Here is a 23563-nt window from a genome sequence, read left to right as displayed (position 1 = left end):
GAAAGTGCTGATTTCAAGAGCCCTGGGTCCATGCGCAAGGCCAGGTAAGAGGGAAAACAGGTCCATGCGCAAGGCCAGGTAAGAGGGCTACATCTGCCCTGCAGAATGAATGTAGTTTTTGATGCCACTTTAGCTGCCATGGCTCCATGCTGAGGAAGGTGGGATTTGTAGTTGGGTGAGATCCTCAATGTTCTGCTTGCAAAGGCTTACCTTTTTTGGATGGCGACTCCCAGAATCCCCTCGCCAGCTTTGCCAGTGCATTGAGTTTTACAGAAACCCCAGAGCTTGGAAAAGCTTACTTTGCCATTCAACAAAAGGCATTTTTGCCAAGCTCTGGGGGATCGGATGGCAGAGAACAAGGGAGCCCTTTGCTTTTGGGAAGAGGCAGGAAGGACCAAAAGTCTCTTGGCAATAAATCTCAAACGCAGAGGGTTGTTAGGCCTGTGTGGCGGAGCCATAGGTTCAGCCACATCTTTTTCACAGGGGCCAGAGATACTGCAGAAATACACACAACACCCCCCCCCCCAAATCTAACTCTGGGTTTATGCCAGGAGTCAGCATCCTGCCTTGAAAGAATGCTTGGCTCTGTTTATTTCCTCCAAGCCGTCTCTTGGGGCGGAGGCGCCAGAGTCGGGACGCGGCATTGGCTTCCTGCACCGTGCCCCAGTTCCATCCAGGTATTGGCAATGGGGCTCCGGCAGGGAGGCGGGTGCGGATCCCATCTTGGCCCAGGTGGCAAAGGACTCTTGCACTGAACTTATCCTTAGGAGGAAGCAAGATGGGAAGTCTCTGGTCAAGGAGCCATGGGTTGAATTGATGTTGCTCCTCCATGGTCTTTGTTTTCTTTATGCTCAGCCTGAAGCCTTTGCCCTTTCTTCCTTGACCTTCTTTAGTCATTGGTCCCTGCTGTTCTCCTCCGCAAGTAGCCGGGTGCCATCCATAGACCTGGGATTGCGGATCTTCCTTCCTCCTCTCTTGGCTCCTCTTTCTTCTGAATCTAATCCTGCTCTTCATCTGATGTTTCCTTGACTGACGGCTTTTGCCATTTGGGAACCATTTTGTATCTTTATACTCTCTTCTAGCAGTTGTCTCCTATCCTAACTTACGCATCCCTTCTTCTCTTTCACTCCCTTCTCTCCTCTCTTCTTCTGTTTTCTTTCACTTCACAGCTTTTCTCCCCTTCTGTTCCATTTTATATTTTCTCTTCTTCCTTTTTCTTCTCCTTTGCTCTTCTTTTTCTGCCTTTCTCTTCTGTTTTCTTTCATTTCCCCTCTTTTCTCCCATCCTCTCTTCTCTTTTCTCCCCTTCTATTTTCTTTCCTTTTCTTCTTTTTCTCCCTTTCTCCCCTGTTGTCCCCTTCTCTTTTTTACTCTCCTGCTTTCTTTCATTTCCCCTCTTTTCTCCTGTTCTGTTGTTTCCTTCCCTTTTCTCCTGTTCCCTTTTCTTTCATTTCCTCCTCTTTCCTCCTGCTCTGTTCCATTTTTTGTTTCTTTCTCTTCTCCCTACTTTTCTACTCTTTTCTTTCATTCCCCCTCTTTTCCTCCTTTTCTGTTCTTGTTTTCTTCTCTTTCCTCCTCTCCTCTTTTCTTTCCTTTCCCCCTCTTTTTCTCCTGTTCTTGTTTCCTTCTCTCTCATTTTCTCTCCTTTTTCTCCTGTTCCTTTCCCTTCTTTCCCCCCTTCTCCCTCCAGATGCCTTTGACCATGAAGGGGAGGGAGGAAGACTCCCACCATGGATTTAATTGATATTTCCTTCCTTCGCTCCCTCCCAGGCGGTCATTTCCCCTCCTTCCCTTCCTTCCTTCCTTCTTCCCTTCCTTCCTTCTTCGGGAGGAAGACCTGGGCTGGGCTGGGCTGGGCTCCTCCAGAGCCAAGGAAAGAGGCAGGAGGAGGAGGAGAAAGGGAAGGAAAGAAAGAGAGATAAAGAGAGAGGAGAGGCAGCTGCTTTCTCCTCCTCCTCCTCCTTTTCTTCTTTCTCCTTCCTCCTCTCCCTCTCTCCTCCTCCTCCTCCTCTTCCACCTGGCGATGGGCACCAAGGGCCTGATCCTGCCTCCCTTATTCCTCCTCCTCCTCCTCTTCCTCCTTCCCTTCTTCCTCTCCTCTCTTTCCTCCGGAGCCAGCCTGGGAAGAAGAAGCCAAAGGAAAAGGAGCATCATCTCGGGGTCTCCTTTGGGGGCTCTTGGGACCCAAAGAGAGGCCAAGGTGAGAAAAGGGAAGGTTGACTTGGGGGGAGGGCAAACTTTTTGGAGGGTGGCTCAGTGCAGGGAAAGAACTCTGGACATGCTCAGAGGGATGCCCAGAAAACCAGAGCCCTAGGAAAGGGAACATTTTTTGGGGGAGGGGACACACAGGAGGACTCCAGATGCCAGAATCCACCCCACAGCCGCCAGGGATTCTGGGAGATGGAGTTTGGATTGAGATGGAAGGGCAAATTTTGAAACTTGGGATTGATGGATTTATGGTAAACTCCTCTTTAAGAGGGAAGAGAAATAACTCTGTGCATGCTCAGGGGTGCATTTAGAAAACCAGGGAATGGGAAAGTGGGGTTTGGTTGGGTTTTCTTGGATGGATGGGGGACTACAAATCTCATGCTGGATGGGGGATTCTGGGAGCTGATTCTGAGAGTGATGGCAACCTTAAGGCATAGTGGTTTGAATGTGGCTTCTTCATAGTGGTTTCTTTCCTCTTCTCTCCTCTTCTGCTTGCCTTCATTTTTATCTCTTTCTTCTTTCCTCTGTTATCTTCTCTCCTGTTTTGCTCTCCTTCATTTTCATCTCTTTCTCCCTTTCTCTTCTCTCCTGTTTCCTTCTCTCTTTCTACTCCGTTCTCTCCTCTCCTGTTTCCTACCCACCAACTGTGGGATTCTGGACTCTGAGAGGCCTTCTCTGAAATGGACGCTGGCCCTCAAGCGTCACAGGTCAATTAGCAGCAAGACCAGTGGACACTGGAACATGACCAGCATGGCATGGCCAGTATGTCTGTGACGGCTCAGTTGGCTGGAAACGGCCCCACTTTGTGCCAACATCCAGGCCGACATGTCTGCCAGGGACTTACTGGAGCATCACCATCCGGTCATTGCCTGGAACGATGCTCATATATCCATGGGTACAATCTCTGTTGCGGAAAGGAGTTGACTTCGCACCCAACACTTCTGTTGTGCGTGTGTCCTCAACTTGCTTCCAACTCATGGCAACCCGAAGGCGGTCATATCACAGTGTTTTATTGGCAGCGTTTGATGAAATCTTGGTAAGCAGATTCCTTGGCCAGATTTCTTCTTCGGAGAGGTTTGCCATTGCCTTCTGAGAGAGCGTGACTTGCTCAGTGGGTTTCCATGGCTGAGCCAGGATTCAAACCTTGGTCTCTTAAAGGCCAACGCTCAAGACCACAACTCATTCTCTCCTATAATCCCATTTACGAAGATTGGTTTGCATGACTTTGGGCATCCTTGGGCAAACGGCGACCATGCAGTCATTGTGCCAACGATGCCAGACGGTTCCCATATCAGTGATGAACAGAACGGTAGAGTATCAGAATCCTAGTGTTACGAGGGATCTCCATAAAGTCCAACTCCTTGCTCAGAACGTCTCTGGAGACCTTTCAGGCAGGAAGCTACTATAGGCTAAGAAGTTGTTGCTCAGTTGTTGGACTCTATGAGGATCTCTTGCAACACTAGGATTCTGATACTCTGCCATTGTTGAGATGTTTAAAACATTGCTGCACCGCTTTTACTGTCGACAAGTTCCTTCTAACGTTTGGCCGAAATCTGCCCTCTTGTATCTTCAAACCCCGAAGACCGGTCCAATTGCTCCAATTCCTATCCTCCTTAAAAAGAGGCGCCCAGAACTGAACTTAGGTGAATGCTTTGCTCTGGGTTTGAATCCAAACTTTACAGGCGCTCTCTCCAAGATGCTGAAATAAGGGTTCAGCGCCTTGCAGGACTCCTCTAAATCATGAGGCTAAAATCCGAAAAGGATTGACATTCTCCCCATTGACATGCATAGGAACGTTTCCAGGTTTTGCTACCCATATATTACTGGATACTGTATTAGAGTTTCTCTTCCAACCAGCCTTATTGTATTGAACCCCTCTCTTTCCATCATCCAGGGATGTTTTTCCAGGTGTCCTGCATCATGGCATTTGCCTGGGACCCTGGAAGGCCTCTGCCGAAGCCATGCAAACGGAGCAGCCCAACAAGGGCCCCACGCCCGGCTTTGTCCGCCTGCTTCCTCTTGCTCCATCTGGGGTGGATTTGTTCCAGGAATCTGAACTGATAAGAGGAAGGGAAGGGCCTAAAGGAGAGCAGAGAAACGCTTGGGGTTGCAATGAGCCGGGAGGGGAAGGGGCCGCAGGGATCGCAAAGCAAGGCTTGCCCTTTGCAGCTTGGAAGGCCTTGGGATCCTTCCTCCCCAGAATGTCTTCTTCTGGTTTCTGTTTTTAAAAACCCACAAAAAATAAACGTTCTCCTTTTCCTTTTTAGAAATTCCTGGAGAAATACGGCTACTTTGAGTCTACTCCGGATGATGATGATGATGATGATGGGGAATTATCAAAAGCCATCCGGTAAGCGCAAGGATGACCCACCCCCAGGGAATCCGCTCTGGGTTTTGGTCTGAAATTTAAGGGTCTTCTTTTCATAGGGTTCAACCTAAACAAGGCAGACTTGCTCTGGGCTGGCCATCCCCTTCGATCTAGGCTCCTTCGCAAAATGGCCGCCGTGGGATAGACTGTCTTTGGAGACCTTTCAGGCAGGAAGCTGCTATAGGCTCAGCTAAATCCATTGGTCCACCTAGTTCTGGTTCTTGTGGTCCGTATTCAGGACATCCATATTGGGGTCCTCCCTGGGCTTGGATTCGGCTTCTTGGATGGAAATTCCTCTTCCTTGGTCTAGACCAGCTTTTGCTGGCTGGAAGGGATTGCATTTCCCATCACTTCCCATCTTGCAAAGCCAGTGACCCTGCTAGTCGTGAGGTTCTGGGAACTGCACTCCAAAGCAAACACACCTTTCCCAAAGTCTGCTCCCATTTAATGCTACCCAAGGCATTTGTCTCCTTCTGCCTGGGAATTAGGGTTGCCACAGTTGCCTCTTGTCCGGTGTGTCATTTCTGAATTGTGCCTTTAACTCCCCATAGTCACTCTTCCCGAGTCTCTGCTTCCCAGGCCTTGTTTCGCATCCGGCGTCAGAGACCATGCTGCTGTCGTTGGTGCCACCAAGGCATCCCTTCGCCCGATTGCCTTGTATGGGGCTGGCCTTCCTTCGGGGAGGATGGGACCTCCGCCAGCGCTGTGCTTCGGAAGGATTCCAGAAATGCCATCCCTGACTTCTGGAAGACGGCCATCTCCAAACGCTCCCTCTCTGTTGCTTTTCCAAATGCCTTGCTTTTGCTCTTCTGGGTTTTCATTTTGTTTTATTATTTGGGGCTACAGCTCCCAGAATGCTGTCTGGGGGGATTCTGGGAACTGTAGTCCAAGACGAAGAGCATTTCTGCCGCTATCACAGTTTGCAAATAATGTGGCCACTCGGAAAATGCCTTTACGGGGTTTCTGGCTTTGTTTTCTTAAGAGGATGGTCCTCTCAAGCCAGTCTATAACCACAACAAGCAGCTTATCCACATCAGGGAGCAGCCCTATAATGTGTCCTTTGGACTGTTATGTCCTCCCATTTCGTTTGGGTTTTCTTTAGCAGTGACACATGGAGAAAGTTGGCCTCCTAGGCAAAAAAAAACACACACCCCACAGCCATTACTTTGGCATGCGTTGTGCGTATGTGTGCAGCCTGCTAGTGTCTCCTGAGCCCATCTTAAACTCATGAGCATCATCCCCAAACAGACATCACTTTCCTTCTCTTCTCCCCAGGGAATTCCAGTGGGTTTACCACTTGCCCCCCACCGGAGCCCTCGATGCCCCAACCATGCACCGCATGCGCCTCCCCCGATGCGGGACGGACGATGCCAAGAGCCATGCCGCGTGGAAGGAGCGCATGGGGGGCCTGCTCTCTGGACGGAGGGCCCAGAAGAGGCGCGGGAGACGGGACCTCCATCAAAGTGAGTTCCTCCTCTGGTTTGCAAAGCTTTGCCTTCCTGGTCTCTCCATGCACCGCCCGACTCTTCCTTTATTTCCTTAAGGGAAAGGAAGATGGCAGGTCCTCATGGGCAGCCAAGGGCAGCCAGTGGGGTCAAGAAGCCATGATGGCTCTTGGTTTGAGCTCCCCAAGGCACTGAATGGTGGCCCCACAATTGGTCCAGCACTTTGGAGAGAGGGCTACTACCCAGTCCATCATCCCAGTCCTTGGGATAGATGCGTAAATCTACTCCAGTGGGGTTATGTTATGCAACCCTTATACAGCCATCAAGGAAGCCACGTCTGTCCTGCATTTGCAAGACCTGAAGTCAGTCAGACGGCCATTAACAACGGACAAATCCTCTTTTCTCGCGACTCTTTCGACCTTCATTTGCTGGGCTTCCTCTCCAAAAGGTCTCCTCGTGGGACTTGGTCTCTCTGGACACCATCCTGGAAGCTGGAGGAGAGGCTCTTTTAGCGCCGTCTAAACAAACGCAGCAGCGCAAGATGTTTACGTCGCTGGAAGGCAGGGGTTGGGAGTGGGCTTCCCCTGTTTGTGAGCTCCGTTGGGTCGATGCGCAAAGCAAAAGCAGCATGGAGCACAGCTGCGCCGAAAGCCAAGCCAGATGGGAAATGTTTCAACGGGGCGATGAGGCCATTGCTTCAGAAGGCCTGAAATCTTGCCCAGACAAAGCCTCCTCTGTTCCTGCTGCAAAGCGGCCCAAGGGAGAAAGCCAGGGACTCCGCCAGGGACTCTTTTCACACATGGCTTTGTTTTCTGAGCTGATGCAAACCTCCAATCCCCTTGTAACTTTACGCCTCTGTGTATGTCGCCAAAATGAGATGCGTTTCTTCCTCTGTTTTACTGCTCCCTGCATTTTCCTTGCTTTTCTTTGGCTGTCCTTTTCCCACCAGGATACATAAATCTGAAATGATTTCTTGTGCAATGTTTGGAAGACTTAGAGTCGGTGTTGCAATTTGGACGCCTTTGGTGTCCCATTGACACTCCTTCCATCCCACTCCTATGCAACATCTTCAAAACCTCCTGGCTGTCCGAAATCAGTGCAGACATGGAGCTATATTAACGCTGGGGGTTAACAGTGTGGTTGCATGATACGTTTCCCTGCCTTTCCTCCCAGGGAACATGAGTCTGGCTTGGATCTGCTCCAGAGCTCCTTCGGGGCAGAAATGCTGGGATATTTGAGTCATCTTTCAAGAACGGGAACTTAATTGCCGAAGCTGCGTTTGGGGCCCTTGCTCTGGGATTGCGCCACGCCTGAGGCCTCTGGGCTTGCCTCAGCTGGAAAAGCGGAGGAAGCGCGCAAGAGATCCTTGGAAGCAATGGGATCCCACATAATCCGGCATCCTCTTAATAATCTACGCAAGCACTAAGCCCATCTTATACTTGGTTTTGCTGTGTGCCTTCAAGTCATTTTGGACTTAAGCTCCCCATCATGGAGATCTCTTGGCTAGGTTTGTTCACAAGGAGTTTGCCTTTGCCACCCTCTGAGGCTGAGAGAGTGTGACTTGCCCAGGGTCACCTGTGGCCAAGCCAGGGTTCAAACCCTAGTCTCCCAGTGTCCTGGTCCAATGCCCAAACCATTGCACCACAGTCAATTGTTTTAATCTATTTGCATTTTCCTGGGGTCCTTGGTTGGAGGAGACACACTGCTTTGCCCATCCTGACTTGACCCTTTTGGTGTCTTCCACCGTCTCTCTCTTTCTCTCTCTGTGTCTCTCTCTGTGTCTCTGCAGGTGGCAAGTGGTACAAGCGGCACCTGACCTACCGGCTGGTCAACTGGCCCTGGTACTTGCCCCAGCAGCAGGTCCGGTGGGCCGTGAAGGCCGCCTTTGAGCTCTGGAGCAACGTCTCCTCCCTGGTCTTCTGGGAGGCTGCGGGGGACCTGGCTGACATCCGCCTGACCTTCTTCCATGGGGACCACAATGACGGGCTGGACAACGCCTTCGACGGACCCGGTAAAGACCCCCCCTTCCTTCTTCACATTATATATACCTTCCTTCCTTCCTTCCTCATATTTTATATCCTCCCTCCCTCCCTCCCTCATTCTATAACCTTCCTTCCTTCCTTCCTTCCTCATATTTTACAACCTTCCTTCCTTCCTTCCTTCCTTCCTCATTTTTTAAGACCTATTACTAGTTTTAATTTTGTTTCAGACCCAATAGCAATTTGCCATCATTAGAAACACTTTCCTCTCCGCCGCGTACGGTGGAAACAGTCTTTGAAACATGCTTTTAAAAAATTACCTGGGATGCCATCATTTTCACTTGGCTTTCAACTTGTAAAGAGGTCTCTGATAGGATACTTAGAGTCTTAGAGATACCTACTTCACCAGGATGCAACTTGAATCGCTCTTCCATTCATTATGAAGGTTATCTGTGGTAGTGTGCGCATATAGGCCTTCTTAACCCCATCCCATATGGAGACAGAAATACCTACACTGGGGACATCTTTTATATGTGATGATGAATGACAAGACACAAAAGACGTCTTCTTCATATTAGATAACCTTTCTTCCTTCCTCATATATAATATTGCCATCCTTCCCTCCGCAGGAGGTGCCCTGGCGCACGCCTTCTTCCCGCGTCGAGGGGAGGCGCACTTCGACAGCGACGAGCGCTGGGCGCTGGACGGTGGGAAGGGCCGCAGCCTCTTTGTGGTGGTGGCCCACGAAGTCGGCCATACGCTGGGCCTGGAGCACTCTCCGGTCCGGGGGTCCCTCATGTCCCCTTATTACAAGAAGCTGGGCAAGGACTTTGTCCTCAACTGGGATGACATCCTGGCCGTCCAGAACTTGTACGGTAAGCGACACTTCCTTTCCCCATTTTTAAAGTGGAAGCAAAGATTGGAAACACCCAACAACAAAAGACCACGAAGGAGAGAGGCAAAGAGTGTGTCTGCACTGCACAAATTAGACCAGTTTGAGCCCACTTGAACTTGTTTGCAATGCAACTTAATTCAAGGTTGCCTTTGCAATGCAAATTTACTCTCTTGCAATGGTTGCACCCAGACTTCCCAAACTTGAGGGTCACTTGTGGGTCTCAGAGTTAAATCAGAAGAGATAAGAAGATAGATAGAGAAATCTAGAGAAGACCTAGTGAGAAGAAGTAGGAAGAGATATAGGGAGAAGGAGGTTAGGCAAGTGAAGAAGGTGATGGGTATTTAGGAGAAGAAGGTAGGAGGAAGGATATTAAGGATGATTTAAGAGAGGAGTTAAGGAAGGAAGATGGGGAAGAGGGAAAGGAAGGAAGGTGGAGGTAGGAAAGAAGTAAGATTTGGGAAGGTAATGAGTAGAAGGTTTAGGAAGAAAGGAAAATGCAGGCCCTGCAAACCAGTTATTGACCAGGGCATGATGCTGTCCTTCTGTTGCCTCTCCTAGAATTGGTCATCCCACATCCGTCTTCCCAAAGCCAGCTTTGAAGGACTTGGGGAGGCTCTGGGGTAGATTTTGGGCCCATAGAGGGATGTCCCAATTCCTCCTGACCCTTGTGATGCTTATTTTATCCTCTCTTTGTGGGTGGAAAGGCAAACCTTCCCGAGGATCCGTGGTCCAGCTTCCAGGAAAGCTCTTTGCCCATTTCCAGGACCGGTGGCCGGATCTTGAGGGTCATCTTGAGCGTCCGGAGGGCAACCTCAGCGCCCATTACTGCTGGTCCTTTTTCGATGCCATCACCACAGGTGAGAGAGAGCATTGGCACATTGGCTGCACCAAAAATGGGATTCGCGGGACACATCTGGCCCAAGGCAGTTTCTGGTCATTTCCAGCTTGACCCCGCAATAAACGAATGGCAAGTAAATCCTGGATAAAAGTGCCCTAACACTTTTGTGTCTCCGCTTGCGTTTTGTCCAGATCCCAAAGGCAACGTTTTGGTCTTCAAAGGCGGCCATTACTGGACCGTCTCCAAGGGAGGAGAAAGCAGTGGTCCGCAGCTCCTCCAAGCCGGCTGGCCGGGGCTGACGTCCACCATTGACGCTGCGGCCTTTTCCGAGGAAGACGGGAAATTATACTTCTTCAAAGGTGAGGTTGCTTTGCTCAACGGCGGTTCTTTGCAAGATGGAGATTTCCCAGCTCTGAACCTGGCATCTTCTGTGTTGCTGAGTGTATAAAGTGCATACGAAACATAAGTGGATTTTGTGTTTGGAGTTGGGTCCCATATCCAAGGTTTCTCATTAGCTATATATGCAAATATCCCCAAATTTGAAGAATTCTGAAATCCAAAACCCCAAATATTTGGGATTACGAGGGAGACTCAACCTGCGCAATGCATGGCTGCCATCTTCTGGTTTGCGTTGGGAAATGCGTCCTTCCTTTTTGGATCTCTGGATTTAGTCTTTCAGATCACTTTAATTTGGTCCTTTGGGCTTTTTCCTAAAACAAGATATTGCCGGCCTAAAATTCCCATTGGCTTTACCTTGTGTAGGCAATGGCAAGGAATGCTGGGACTTGCAGTCCAAAAACATCAAACCACCAATGGCTGACCACTACCCCTTGACCGCACAGGAGTCCTGGACCATAAGTGGTCCTAGAGGAAGTCCATCCCTTGCCCTTTTGTGGATCTTGGGGATGGTCATCATCTGGTCTGCCATAACAGTCCAATGCCCCCCTCTCTCTCTCTCTCTCAGGTGGCCGATGCTGGCGCTACAAGGGTCCCTTGCTGGAAAGTGGCTTCCCCCGGAAGTGCAGTGCTGCCGGAGACCTCCCTCGCCACCCGGACACAGCCCTCCACTTCCGTCCGCTCCACCAACTGGTCCTTTTCAAGGGCCCCAAATACTACGTAGTGGACCAGGAGTCCCTCCGGCTGGAGCCCTACTATCCCAGGACCCTGAGGGACTGGGGGGGCGTCCCGGCTGTGGCCAACGGGGCCCTCACCCGTCCGGACGGATCCGTCTACTTCTTCCGAAACGACCGCTTCTGGAAGTTCAACCCGGAGAAGCTTCAGGTGGTGGAGAGCGGGAGGTGGGCTCCTCGGCTCCCTTGGCTTGGCTGCCAGGATGCGGCCCTCAACCGAGCCCCGCTCTGACCCTTCCTCAGAAACCCTCTTGTTATTGTTGTTATTATTATTATTTTGTGGTGGTGTTTCGTTGCAAATGTCCCAAAGGTTCGAGTATTTGAGCCATTTGCTTTCCAGTTTGGTCTCTAGCGGGTTACAAAAGAACACCTCCTAAACTGATTAAAGAAGGACCAAACCAGTTTAGAAGACATTGGAGATGCAGTCCCTCTGGAGTAAAACTGTTTTGTGGGGAGGAAAGGAACCAACATTAGACCCAAATGTTAAATCTTTGTGCAATGCATGGATTGGAAGAAGTTGGGATTAGAAGAAGAGACCCATATGAGCATCAGCCTCCTTTCTCCAACATTACTCTGGTAACCACTCGTTCCGCTTGGACTCTTTTCTCCTGCCTCTGTTCCCAAGATGGATGCCACCGAAAGGACAAAATGGGGGGCCTCCTCCTCTTCCGCTAAGCCTGGCCATCGACTTGAACTTCCGTCTCAGGATCTCGGATTACTGTCCAGCAGGCGATGTTGCCTCTATGGAACAAGAGGTGCGCAGAATGGCTCCCGATGCCTGACTTTGGGTAGACGCAACTCTCCAGTCGCCTTGGCAGAGCTGGGTGGCCATTTTGCAGAACGTGGACATGATAATGCAGCATTCCTGGACTGTTTCTTTCTGTGTCCAAAGTGTTTTCATAACCTCAGTCTGGCCATGGCATGGAGAAAAGATAAAGGACGACTGCGGTGAAACAGGGAGCTGAATCGGAGGCTTTGCTGGAGCAACGCAACCCATGTTCCACAGACTCTTTTGGACAAATACCTCAGACAAACCCTTGCATTTGGCTGCCTTTTGCAGAACCAGTGGCTTTGTATTCCTCCACTTTGGGAGGCGGTGCTTTTGATTTTAAGCCATTATTATTATTATTATTATTACTACTACTACTACAAGGGTGAAAACCTAAGACCCTGGGACGACATCTGGTCCGTTTGGGTTCCTAATTCGGTCCCCTGGGCTTCCTCCATTGCTGCGTCCTTTGGGGTTTTAAAGCTTTTGCATGTTTCCTCCTTCCCACTTCTAAAAGAAGGTTGCAATGTCCCTCCTAAAGCCCTAAAGTTACTCTTGGCAAGAGCTTGGAGAGAGAAAATGGCCCTCTCCAAAATGGAGCTTGGCCCCAGGTTGGAAGGGGTTGCCCATTCTTGCATTGGCACAAAGGCAGGCAGCTGCTTTCAGAGCCACAATAAAACTCAAAGCAAAGCTTGGTTTTTGGACAGCTCTGGGGTCTTTTTCTTCTCGTTTGGGAGAAGGTTGGAGGAGGGCTGTACAGTCCAAGGAAGGCCATTTTGGTGCATGTCTGCAGTGGTTTGGCTGAGAGAGGGATGGATGGATGGATGGATAGATGGCTGGAGAGAGTGAAGGATGGGAGGAAAGAAGGACGGATGGGAAGGAAGGAGAGAGTGAAGGATGGGAGGAAGGAAGGAGAGAGTGAAGGATAGGAGGAAGGAAGGAAGGAAGGAAGGAAGGAAGGAAGGAGAGAGAAAGAGTGATGGGTGGAAGGATGGAGGGAAGGAAGGAGAGAGAGTGAAGGAAGGAAGGAAGCAGAGAGAGAGAGTCAAGGATGGGAGGGAGGGAGGAAGGGGAGAGTGAGTAATGGAAGGAAGGAAGGAAGAAGAGAGGGAGGGATGGATAGATGGATGGAGGGAAGGAAGGAGAGAGAGAGAGAGTGATGGAAGGCAGGAAGCAGAGAGAGTGATGGAAGGCAGGAAGGCGAGGCTGTTTGCTCCCCTTTGTCCTCCTTCGTGTTGCCACATGCCCATGGTGACCCTTGCCAGGGCCAGGCTGACAGACTCCTTTGTTCTTCTCCTTCCAAGGGCTGGACATTGCTTTTCCTATTCAGGGACACACATGAATGGCATTGCGAGAAGCGAGCCTGGAGCCCAAAGGCCCTTTCCAGGGCCTCCTCCTCCTCCCCTAAAGGGGACCCAAGGACCATCCTAAGAAACACAATCTCTCAAGGCAAAGGGCAAGCGGATGCCTCCATTCCCAGTTTAACAGGGAGGGTCCCAGTTTGTCCTCCCACTTTTTTTGAGCTGCTTTTAAATATTCCTGTTTCTCTCTCTTCCTCCCACTTTCCCCTTTTTGTCCTTGGCTTCCTTTAGCTTTGGCAAACTGAGTTCCAAGTGCAAAAGCCATCTGCATTCAAGGATGAATCTCTCTCTCTCTCTCTTTGGGGAAACCAGGGCACTGCCTGCATTTTATTGGGAATGAAACATGGAGAAACCCTGCAGAGGAAGACCTCCGCCTCCAGACACAGCAGACAACGGTCTTGGAGAACCCTCTTTCCCAACACTTCGGCCTCTGAAGCCAGCAAATGAACCAAAGGTGCCTGATGTCTGGAGCGATGGATGGGCAATGGCTCCCCTTCCTCCTCTCATTGCCTCTTCATCTCCTCCTCCTCCGTTTCCTCCGGAGCAGCGGCTGCCAAATCCAAGGAACCTGCGAGGAAGAAGCCGGAGACGCAAGGCTACTCAGTCGCTGTGTTCCAGTCATCGCCTTGGCCAAGTGGATGGGTCTGGGGATGATGGGGGACGCTGTGCCCAAACATATCTGCCTCAGTTGGGGCAAACCCATTTGGACATTTGACCCCTGAATGTGAGCTAATCTTTTGCTTCCAACTCTGGAAGTCTCTGTAGAGCGTGCCAACCATCTCCTGTTCCCACCGTCAAAGCCAAAGAACCTAAACATCGCAAGGCCTCCAACTTGGGACCTGGCTGAAGGGAAGTTGGCATTTTGCGACCCACCCACCGGACCCTCCTTGCCTGCGCTGACCGCTGGGCTGAAAAGCTCCGGCTGGATGTCTGCCCGGTGGCCCAAGAGTCCGTGTTTGATGAAGCCCTGGCTGTAATGCAGCGTCTGGCACTTTTTGCAGAAGGTGACCTCGCACTCGGGACACATCCGGCCGGAGGAGGCCTTCTTTCTCTCTAGCTGGCAGCAGACCGGCTCCTGAGGAAGCTTACTCCTGGGAGTAAAAGGGAGAAGGACCAAAGAGAACCTCTGGCTTGCAGGCCGCATGTGGCCCACCAGCCTCTTCTCACAACCAACTGGGGATAATGGTCCATTTAAGGCTCTTGCGCAGAACTGGGGTTCGGTTTGAGCTGCGCTTTGCCTGGGCATCTATGGCAAGAAACGCGACTCTGCTTTGCGTTCTCTTGCATGAAACTGTGTTGGGTTTTGCCATCCAGGGAAGCTGTGGCTTTGCCTCCCATGAGGCAGCGATGGCCAAACTCTGGCCTTCCATGGGTTTTGGACTTCGGCTCCCAGCATCCCAAGGTAGCTGAGGCTTCTGGGAACCAAAGTCCATAACACCAGAATTTGGACACCGCTGACCTATGGCATGCCCCAAAGCTCTGCATTGATATTGCTGCGTTCTTATCCTATGTTCACCTGATAGACTATATCCGTTGTTCCATTGACTCTTACCCAATAGTGACTATTTCGCATGTCCGCATGCAATGATATCCCCATTTTCCAGCTCCATTTTGGGAAGGAAAGGCCTGCTGGCCCTCCTCACCTGTCTCCCAGCCAGGTCAGTCCAGAGAGGAGAGGGAAAGGGAACCAGTTCCAGAGCCAGCTCTCTTGCTTCGGTGCCTGCTCTGCGTTCGAATCCTGGGCAGGACTGGCCAACGCACCAGAAATGGACTCTTCTCCATGGGCTTCCAGTGCTTTCTCCTCCTCTTGGGTTTCCAGGTGGCATTCCTCCTCCGCTTCCGACTCTTCCTCTTCTTGTCTGCTTTGGGACATCAGGAGCGGCTTAACGCCTGTTAAATGAAGATCCGAGTATCAAGAGGCCATTTTAGATCACGATTCTGGATCTTCCTGAACTAGAAGAAGGCAAGAGGGTGCGACTGGATTAACCCTAAAGTCTGCCTTTGGGGAGGGTCCTTTTTGGGACATATATATTTGCATGGGGCAATATGTATAATTTACCCAATTTCTATGTACATAGCCATCCCTTTAAATAAACACCATTCATATATATATATATGGTGTTTATTTAAAGGGATGGCTATGTACATAGAAATTGGGTATCCCCCCAAAATATGTCCAAGGTGCTGAAATAGATAAAAGCTTTATTATTATTATATTATTATTTTAATATCCCGCTCTTTTCCCAGAACTGGGACTCGGAGCATGTTCACCAATCGCCTTCTTTGGCCTGTAACCCCCAGCACCTCCCAAGCAATTCTGTCCTGGACGGCAGAAGAAGTTGTGGTTTGCAAAAGCACCTCCCAAGGTAGGTTCAGCACTTGCGCAGACACAACATACACAACACACAAGGGCAAGGGAGCCCCTCTTCCCCAGGGAGACCCACCTGCTGCTGCTGCCCAGCAAAGGAGGGACTCCCTGGATGCCAGGGGCTCTGTCCAGCGCCAAGGATCCAAAGAGCCTGGGCCATTGTGAGCTCACTAGGATTTCTCCCACAAGAGAGGTTCCGATCCGGCCCTTGGACGCCTCTCCCACCGGTCAAGGGTCTGGGGTCCATTATAGGAATGTTCACTTCCAAAGCACATGCTCTATCAGTCACATATCCACATATTCTATCAACTGATCCTTTCCTCTCCTATCCACATCTTCTATCAAGCCAATATTACATACATTCTATCAATCACATATTCTATAAACCACATATTCTATCAATTGCATATACAAATATTCTATCAATCCAATATTCTACCAATTACATATTCTACCAATTGCATATTCACATAGTCTATCAATCAAATATTCACATATTCTATCAACCGCATATTCTATCAATCACATATTCAGATAGTCTATCAAGTTGCGGGAAGGAATACAATTTGCAATCAATCTATTGCAATTGCAAACGCGATAGTCCTAGCGCTCTCTCTCGCTCTCTCTCGCTCTCTCTAGCGCCCTCCTGTGGCTAAAAGGGCGCACTTTGGCCCCTTGGCTAGGCTTTGGTGCAAAGCAAACCCCAATATTCTTCCCTGCCCTACAGTGCCCTCTTTTAGCCACAGGAGGGCGCCAGAGAGAGAGAGATCGCAAATAGCGTTCTTTCCCGCAACTGCCCCTTTCCGCCACTAGAGGGCGCCCCAGGACAGATACACACACAACATATATACTGTAATTATATATACAGTTATATATGCTTATATACACTCACAAGTCACACTCTCAGCCTCAGAGGAGGGCCATGGTAACCCCATATATATATATATATATATATATATATATATATATATACACACACACACACACACACACACACACACACTCTCTCTCTCTCTCTCTCTCTCTCTCTCTCTCTTATATGAATTATAGCGTTGCCATAAACTGGAAACAACTTGAAGGCACATGACGATGACTACAACATAGATAGATAGATAGATAGATATGCATATATATATATATATATATAATTATACACATACACGTGTATATATGTATATAGATATACACACACACACATAATATTAGACACACAGTTACACACACACGCACACACACATTGATAGAATATGCGACTGATACAATATGTGATTGATTGATAGAATAACTGATTGATAGAATATGTGATCGATGGAATATGCAACCAATAGAGTATGTGATAGAATATGTGATTGATGGACTATGTGGAATCCATCAGTGCAACTGCCGGATTATTGAGGTTTAATGGCTGTTTGTTCTTCCGATTGGGAAAGTGGGAGCAGGAGCAAGGAGCCCTTCTCTCTTTGCTTTGCTTTGTTCCAAGGGATGTTTGTCTTTGCAGATGGCAGATATTCATGCTCCGGCGGCGAAGGGCGAGCTTGACATCCGATCCGACCCAGAGAAGAAGGAGAAGGGAGTGTTTTGTAGCAAGTGCCGGTCGCCAAGGAGAAGGAGATGGACTTGGGAGGAGGAAACACAACACAAACACACCGGCCGAAGGATCCTGCAAGGGGAAAGAGAGGGTCCCCTGCCCCCTTGGCCCTATATCTCTTTGCCAGAGGGTCATTGTGACCATTTGCAAGGGTTGCATCATGCTGGGCTAAGTCTCCCCTTGGAAGCACAACGCAAGGGACATAAAAGGACTACATATCCCATCGCAGTGGCCGGAGACCTCCAAAGGTCTGTCAAGTAGCCCAGAGGTGGACAGAGGAGGCCAAAGCGGTCAAGCTTTGGAGACCATCTTGAGAAGATCCCTCCTGATCAAGGATCCTTGGCGCCGAAGACCCTTGCACAGATCTCAGGCTTTGCATCGATCGATGTATTGAAAAGCCGCAAGACTTTCAATTTGTCAATGCCAAGGTCAAGCATTTTCCGAAACCGGGCGGAACTCGCATCCGTTCCTTAACGCAGGTAACTCTTAAAGCGCTCTTCAATTTGGGAATAAAATTTCGGAAGCCGGTTCCAACTTCTGGAGTCAAAGGTCTTTGCAAATCCGTTGGGAAACGGTCTCCAAATATCTCTCCTTAAAGGAAGAAGAGGCGCCTGGGTCTTATTTTTCATGACTCCGACAGATGATCAAGAAGAAGGAGATGTAGATATTTTGGGAATATGGAGTATGATTTTTGCAAACGGTGTTATTTTGCTGCTGGAAACCATGAGCAGCCGCTCTCCGGAGATGGGTTGATAAAGACAAAACCCAAAGTGGAAGGAGGACTTCCAAAGTAGATTTCGAACTCGGACCCCCGGCCAGGATGACATCCAGGATCCCAGAGGCCCGCATGAGAAGCATCCGTCCGTTCAAGACGGGCGAGCAATACCTCTTTGCCATGAAGGAGGACCTGGCGGAGTGGCTGGAGGACCTCTATGGCCTGGGCATCTGCGCCGGGTCCTTCCTGGAGGCCCTGGAGACCGGCGTCTGGCTCTGCCATCATGCCAACTGCGTTGCCCAAGTGGCAAAGGACTTTGCCCAGCAGTATCCCAACCTCAGCGCCAGGATCCGGGTGCCGAAACGCGGAGTGGCCTGCTGCAATGATATGGCACAGCCGGGGACTTTCCAGGCCAGGGACAACGTCTCCAACTTTATCCAATGGTGCCGGAAGGAGATGGATATTAAAGGTATGGACCTTGCAAGCTGATATGTGTGTGTGTGTGTGTGTGTGTGTGTATTGTGGGGCAAAAATGCAGGGAATGGGTTCATTCATTATAGTCAGCACCCTGTGTTACTCTGGTTTACTAAATAACAATCTCCTTCCTTCCTTCCTTCCTTTTCTCTTTGAGCCTCACAAACACATCTTAATCACATTTTGCTGGTACTCCATGGCCAAGTGATCTTAGTCCAGGGCTGGAGTCGGGAGGCACAGAAACGTTGCCCAGGATTGCCAGCACCGTGTCAGAAAGAAAGGAAAGGAAAGGAAGTGGAGACAGGAAAGAATGGAGAGTAGGCTTCACTGGGAGGCTTGGGAAGAGGCCATACCAGGCTTGGGCTGGCTTCCAAAGAGCTGTCCAAGGTGGCAAACCTATTTTAGGAATGGTTTTTCAGCTCTGAACAAACCTTGCCATGGTTCCATAAGCTGGAAATGAAGAACAACAACAACAGCTCTCTGTCTATCTATATAACCTGGGAAGGCCTTTCACCCTTATCTTTGATACCAAAGATACTGAATTGCTATTTCTCCAAGGTGCAGAACTTGTTGGCAACCCACGCCTGAGTCCAAAACCTGGAGTGTCACCTTTTTTGATGGTCAGCAAATGGATGGCCAGCCACCCAAGTCTTCTCCTTGTCCTTTTTGGTTCTTCTTCCCTTTCCGTCCTCTGTTTGTGTTCCAGAAGTCCTGATGTTTGAGACGGAGGACCTGGTCCTGCGGAAGAACGAGAAGAACTTTGTCCTCTGCCTCCTGGAAGTGGCCAGGAGAGCCTCCCGCTTCGGCATGAAGGCCCCCACTTTGGTCCGGATGGAGGAGGAGATCGAGGAGGAGATCCGCCGGGACTTGAACCTGCCGCCGGACGAAACCCCTCTCCCCAAACCCCAGAGGGAGCCCACCCACTTCAGGAACCTGGACCAAATGGTACGAACCACACCCTTCTACTCCTGATCAATGAGTTATCCTTCGGTCAGTCGATCGGTAGCACCCTCCCAATTGCCGTTCTGTTTTGCCTCAAGGTCCGGCACCTGGTCAGCCGCTGCACTTGCCCAGTCCAGTTCTCCATGGTCAAAGTGTCCGAAGGGAAATACCGTGTCGGCGACTCCAGCGCCCTCATCTTCGTCCGGGTGAGTCCCTCCGATGGCTCAGAAACGCACCTTTTGCTCAGCAGTCCCTGTCAGTGGACAGTTTTTACACAGTTCTATTTGTGAGCTGCTTGGGTCTCTTTCAGGGAGAAAGGCGGCATAGAACTGATGATGATGATGACGATGATGAGGATGATGAGACAGACCACCCATTTCATGCCTCCTTGTGGTTTCCTCCCTTCTCTTTAGATCCTGCGGAAACATGTCATGGTCCGAGTTGGTGGAGGATGGGATACGCTGGAGCACTATCTGGATAAACATGACCCTTGCCGGTGCACCTCCCTCTGTGCGTCCCTTGGCACTTTGGGGGAACCTTAACTCCAAAGACCCATTGATTGATTGATTGACTGATGTGTTACATCCCTATCCCTCCTTTTCTCAATGAGATTGATTTGGCCTGCAACAACCATTGATTTCCAAGGTTGTGTATGGACTTGACTTTGGGTCCCTCCCTATCCAGTTTTATTCAGGGGTGGGCAATATCAGAGCATCAAGGGCAGTGCTTCTCAACCGTTGGTCTTCTAGATTTTTGAGACTTCATCTCCCAGGATTCCTAAACTATCATCTGGGATTTCTGGGAATCGAAGTCCAAAACATCTGGAGGCCCAAAGGTTGAGGATCACTGCTCTTGGGATCGGTTACAGGCGATGCCACCCTGGAAAACCAGAATCCAAAGTGGTCAGATGTCCACTTGCAGTTGGAGTGGTCATTCTCATTTTCCAAACTATAGGGTGGCCATGGATGAGTGCCATCAGGTGGTCCCACGAAAGCTGGGTGGGGGTCCTACATAATCCAGTGTCACCCGCTCACTCCTATTCTATTTGTTTGCACATTTGTAAGCAAACCATTATGGCAATCTTTGTGGTGATGCAAGACTCTCCCTTTGCTGCTGTGCCTTCCTCCCATTCTTTCTGCAGCTCACAAGCAGGCCATGAGGATGTCCAGTCCCCAGCGGACGCAGGCCGCGCATGTCCAGCATGAGATCATGGCCCGCTTAACGCCCAGAACTGACCATCCCCACAAGCCCCAGCCGGCCTTAATCGTCAGCAGGTCCCAAAGTCCACTGGCCCCAGTGGAGTGGAGGACCTATGTGCCCCATGGAGCCGGACGGAAGGCGCCCGCCGTGCCATCATCCGACAGCATTGGCGCTGATGGCAGCAAGAAGATGGCGGCCGTGGCCACCTCCCGGGACCAATCTGAACCCAGGAGGGCGCCTTCCTCCACGAGGTGAGACTGAAAGACTGAAGGAGTTCCTGGAGACCAGAGTTCGAATCCTTGCTCAGATACGGAAGGGTGACTTTGGGCAAGTCAGTCTCTCTTGGCCTCAGAGGAAAACGAGGACAACCCTCCTCTTCCCAATAAAACCATAGGAGAGGGTCACTATAACTTAGGGTCAATGTGAAGACACATAACAATAGTGGAGTGTTTAGAGTGTTTCTCCCACTTTAATCTTCTGTGATCTCTTTCAGGCCGAGGGAACGGTCAGCCACTCCGTCAGGACGATGGACAACTGCTGAGGAAAGGCGGCCCGGTTTGGAGCAGGAGATCTTCACGCGTGGCCCAAGCAATACCTTCCATGGCTCCATCTCAAATGGAAACACTGGGGAGGACTTGTCCAGCTCTAAATGCCCCCTTGGGCCACAAAACAGGCCCAGAGCCGGTAGCCTCCCAACGGTCGCAAGAGAAAAGGACAAGAGTCCAGTGCCACCTGGACAGAGGGCTGGGACATCTCAATTGCCAGGGAGCAGCCGGCCAGAGGGAAATGGTTGTTTGCTGACCTGTCCCTCCAGCCCTGCGAAGCCACTCCAACAGGTCACCATGGCTCTGTCCGGTCAAGAAAGAGTTGGCTGGAGAAAGGGCTCCGCAGCGCAGCGGTCACCATCCCCAGTAAAAAACAACACCTGCCAGGCTCACAAAATGGACGCTGGCAAAGTTGGGTGGACCTCCTGTAGGCCACCAACTCCTAGCAAAAGCCCTCGATGGCTTTTTAGGGATGGAGGAGACGCCGCGGCCGGAGACCAAGAGCCGAAGGAAGAGGCTGCTCCTACGAAGGAACCAGGGAAAATAGGCCCCACGGAAGCTTGCGGAGGGAGGCTCCCTGGTCACTCAGGGGTTGGCGCTGACCGAATGGATTCGGGGCGGGAAAGAAAGAGTGGTCAGCCTTGCTTGAGACCAGCTCCAAAGTGTTTTGGGGACACAAAGGAACGGATGATGGCGAAGGAGCGCGTCTACACTCCTCTTCCTCTTAACCGGGCCGAGGAACGCGCTCTGTACCAGAGTCTCGAGGAAGAAATTATGGCCAACGTCAAGGAGCTAGAGGCCGATTTTGACGACAAGGACATTCCGAGGTCAGGAGGATTTAGGATGACCAAAGACCCAGTTCTGGGACGCAACAGCCCAAGGTTGTCAATGTCCACCTCGCCCTTTCCGGAGGGCCACAAACAGGTCTTGGGTTTTGGGGAAGGGGTGCCCCGGAGTGGGGTCTATGTCCCAGAGAGAGAAACAAGATGGTGCCCTGGAGGAGCGTGCTATGAAGACGTGATCCGAGAGCTCTCCATGGCGCTCCGGCGCGAAGAGACGGAGGCTGTGAGATGTTTGCCTCCATTGGGGAATGGCACCCAAGTGGACAAGAAAGTTCCGGAAAGCAAAGTCCCGCAAGAGGAGAAGAGGGTCACCCCTGAAAACGTGGAACGCTCAACCACAACGACCCACAAAGTATGTGAGGAAGTGAATGGAGACTGCTCCCAGGCGGCCACCAATTCGTCAGAGAGCTTTGCCTCCCCAGAGGAGGAGGAGGAGGAGGCCAAGTTGCCTCCGGATAAACCCAAAAGGTCACTGAAGAAGCCGGAGCGCGTGCCGTCCATTTACAAGCTCAAACTGCGCCCCAAGATCCGGCCGCGAAGGGACAACCGGCCGGAGAAGAGGCCATCCAAGATACCCAGGCCAGTGTCCTACTGCTGTGGCCCCAAATCGTCTGGCGCCAAAGGCCGGCCAAAGGCCCACAGCCCCAAAGGACCGGGAGTGGGGCAAAACAGTTTGGGGAAAACCAGGGCCAGAGAAGAGGCCTTCCAAGACAAAGTGTCCTACTGCTGTGTCCCTGAGCCAACCGTTGCCTGAAATATGTTATAAAATGCCTAAACATGCATACATGTGCCTTGCCTTTTTATTCTTTATATGCTCCACTTGACAAATGGCAATAGCAAGTACATTGGATTTGGTCGATTGTGTGATCTCTTTCAGGGCGAGGGACAAATAGGATGCGATCCGGCACAATGGTTTTTGTGTTTGCATTGAGCATATTGTCTGGAAAGCACCAAGTGTGGGATATCAGATGAGCCCCAGCAATCTTAAGGGAAGGGAGAAAGACCAGGGGCTTGGGTAGGGATCACAGCAGTTTAGAGGATTTGGGCGCCATCTTAATAAAAAACAACAACCCGTTGCCCCCGATTCCAAAATGCAGAAACAGGAAGCCAAGAGCAAAACTAGTCACTCGCTTTATTTGGAATCACCAGAAAATAATTCATCTATGGATCAGTACAAGACCGTCTGGGGTCCTCCAAGCGCAACGTCCTTTTAAGAGGTATGAGACAGGGAGGTCTAGCTTTTGGTTTGCAGACCGCAAGGAGTGGCAACTCATCGTACGGAAGTAGTTCTTGGTTTAAAAAGAAAACAATCCCCTCACCTCGCACACAGAAAGCTAGTATCTCAGTGGATGAAGCCCCTTATGAGCTAGTTTTCTAGGTGCAGGGAGTCATCATGTGTGTATGGAGAAACTCTCTCCCTTGGCATCTAACATGGCAAAGGAGAGCATCCTGAAGGAGAAAGAGGTCCTCTCTATGCCGATCTTCCTCCTTCGGTTTGGGCTCCAAGGGTGGGCTGCAAAGTTTGCGTAGAGAGGAGCCTAGAAGTTTCGGGGCTTGAGAAAGCTACCTTGTTTTTGGAGTACAACTCATTGGGAGCAATGCACAAAAGTGAGCCTAGCGGTGCTGCTGAACTGGGAAGGCAGGACCCATAACAAAGGGGCCTTAGGCCTAGACCCTGTTCACCTCTTGCATAGGGAGCTGCGTTGGAGAGATAGGATCCCACTGCCGCACAACTAACTGTGAAGCCAGTGGTATGGATCTGCACTTTCTCGTCATGCGCTGACCACCAACCCATGGTAGCTTTGAGGTGGCACCCCTAGGCTTACACAACAGCTAGTGCCCCAAGGACAAAACCTTGCACAACACCTGAGAAACTCCTAAGAGAGCGCCAACCCCA

At 50.6% G+C, this 23563-nt stretch overlaps 3 protein-coding genes across 3 annotated transcripts; 2 read left to right on the top strand and 1 right to left on the bottom strand.

Annotated features, from left to right (window-relative positions):
• Nucleotides 1-1932: 1932 nt before the first annotated feature.
• On the top strand, nt 1933-12335 carry MMP28 (matrix metallopeptidase 28). The gene is made up of 8 exons (XM_042442424.1): nt 1933-2199; nt 4475-4557; nt 5851-6038; nt 7810-8031; nt 8629-8874; nt 9599-9751; nt 9924-10091; nt 10697-12335. Exons 1-8 carry the CDS (start codon nt 2023-2025, stop codon nt 11092-11094), a joined length of 1635 nt encoding a protein of 544 aa, XP_042298358.1. The 5' UTR covers nt 1933-2022; the 3' UTR covers nt 11095-12335.
• C11H17orf50 (chromosome 11 C17orf50 homolog) lies at nt 11534-14865 on the bottom strand. The gene is made up of 3 exons (XM_042442580.1): nt 14636-14865; nt 13884-14083; nt 11534-11682 (listed from the first exon to the last, which is right to left on the bottom strand). Exons 1-3 carry the CDS (start codon nt 14863-14865, stop codon nt 11534-11536), a joined length of 579 nt encoding a protein of 192 aa, XP_042298514.1.
• GAS2L2 (growth arrest specific 2 like 2) lies at nt 14836-23238 on the top strand. The gene is made up of 8 exons (XM_042442705.1): nt 14836-14963; nt 15240-15358; nt 16859-18132; nt 18844-19082; nt 19178-19285; nt 19493-19589; nt 20221-20530; nt 20773-23238. Exons 3-8 carry the CDS (start codon nt 17769-17771, stop codon nt 22418-22420), a joined length of 2766 nt encoding a protein of 921 aa, XP_042298639.1. The 5' UTR covers nt 14836-14963; nt 15240-15358; nt 16859-17768; the 3' UTR covers nt 22421-23238.
• The last annotated feature ends 325 nt before the right edge of the window (nt 23239-23563 follow it).

This window comes from Sceloporus undulatus, chromosome 11 (genome assembly GCF_019175285.1).
Source record: "Sceloporus undulatus isolate JIND9_A2432 ecotype Alabama chromosome 11, SceUnd_v1.1, whole genome shotgun sequence".
NCBI classification, from domain to species: domain Eukaryota; kingdom Metazoa; phylum Chordata; class Lepidosauria; order Squamata; family Phrynosomatidae; genus Sceloporus; species Sceloporus undulatus.
Note: the sequence above shows the minus strand (reverse complement) of the source record. Positions and strands in the feature narration are given on the sequence as shown.

What these genes read in the sequence shown, in the direction of transcription:
- GAS2L2 (XM_042442705.1), top strand. Translation starts at nt 17,769, where the DNA reads ATGACATCCAGGATCCCAGAGGCCCGCATGAGAAGCATCCGTCCGTTC. An exon ending in GAAGGAGATGGATATTAAAG is followed by an intron (nt 18,133 to 18,843) that starts GTATGGACCTTG and finishes TTTGTGTTCCAG; the next exon opens with AAGTCCTGATGTTTGAGACG. An exon ending in GCGCCCTCATCTTCGTCCGG is followed by an intron (nt 19,286 to 19,492) that starts GTGAGTCCCTCC and finishes CCTTCTCTTTAG; the next exon opens with ATCCTGCGGAAACATGTCAT.
- MMP28 (XM_042442424.1), top strand. Translation starts at nt 2,023, where the DNA reads ATGGGCACCAAGGGCCTGATCCTGCCTCCCTTATTCCTCCTCCTCCTC. An exon ending in GGACCCAAAGAGAGGCCAAG is followed by an intron (nt 2,200 to 4,474) that starts GTGAGAAAAGGG and finishes TTTCCTTTTTAG; the next exon opens with AAATTCCTGGAGAAATACGG. An exon ending in CAACGCCTTCGACGGACCCG is followed by an intron (nt 8,032 to 8,628) that starts GTAAAGACCCCC and finishes TTCCCTCCGCAG; the next exon opens with GAGGTGCCCTGGCGCACGCC.
- C11H17orf50 (XM_042442580.1), bottom strand. Translation starts at nt 14,865, where the DNA reads ATGTCCCAAAGCAGACAAGAAGAGGAAGAGTCGGAAGCGGAGGAGGAA. An exon ending in CTGACCTGGCTGGGAGACAG is followed by an intron (nt 14,084 to 14,635) that starts GTGAGGAGGGCC and finishes TTTTACTCCCAG; the next exon opens with GAGTAAGCTTCCTCAGGAGC. An exon ending in CAGCCCAGCGGTCAGCGCAG is followed by an intron (nt 11,683 to 13,883) that starts GCAAGGAGGGTC and finishes ATGGCCACCCAG; the next exon opens with CTCTGCCAAGGCGACTGGAG.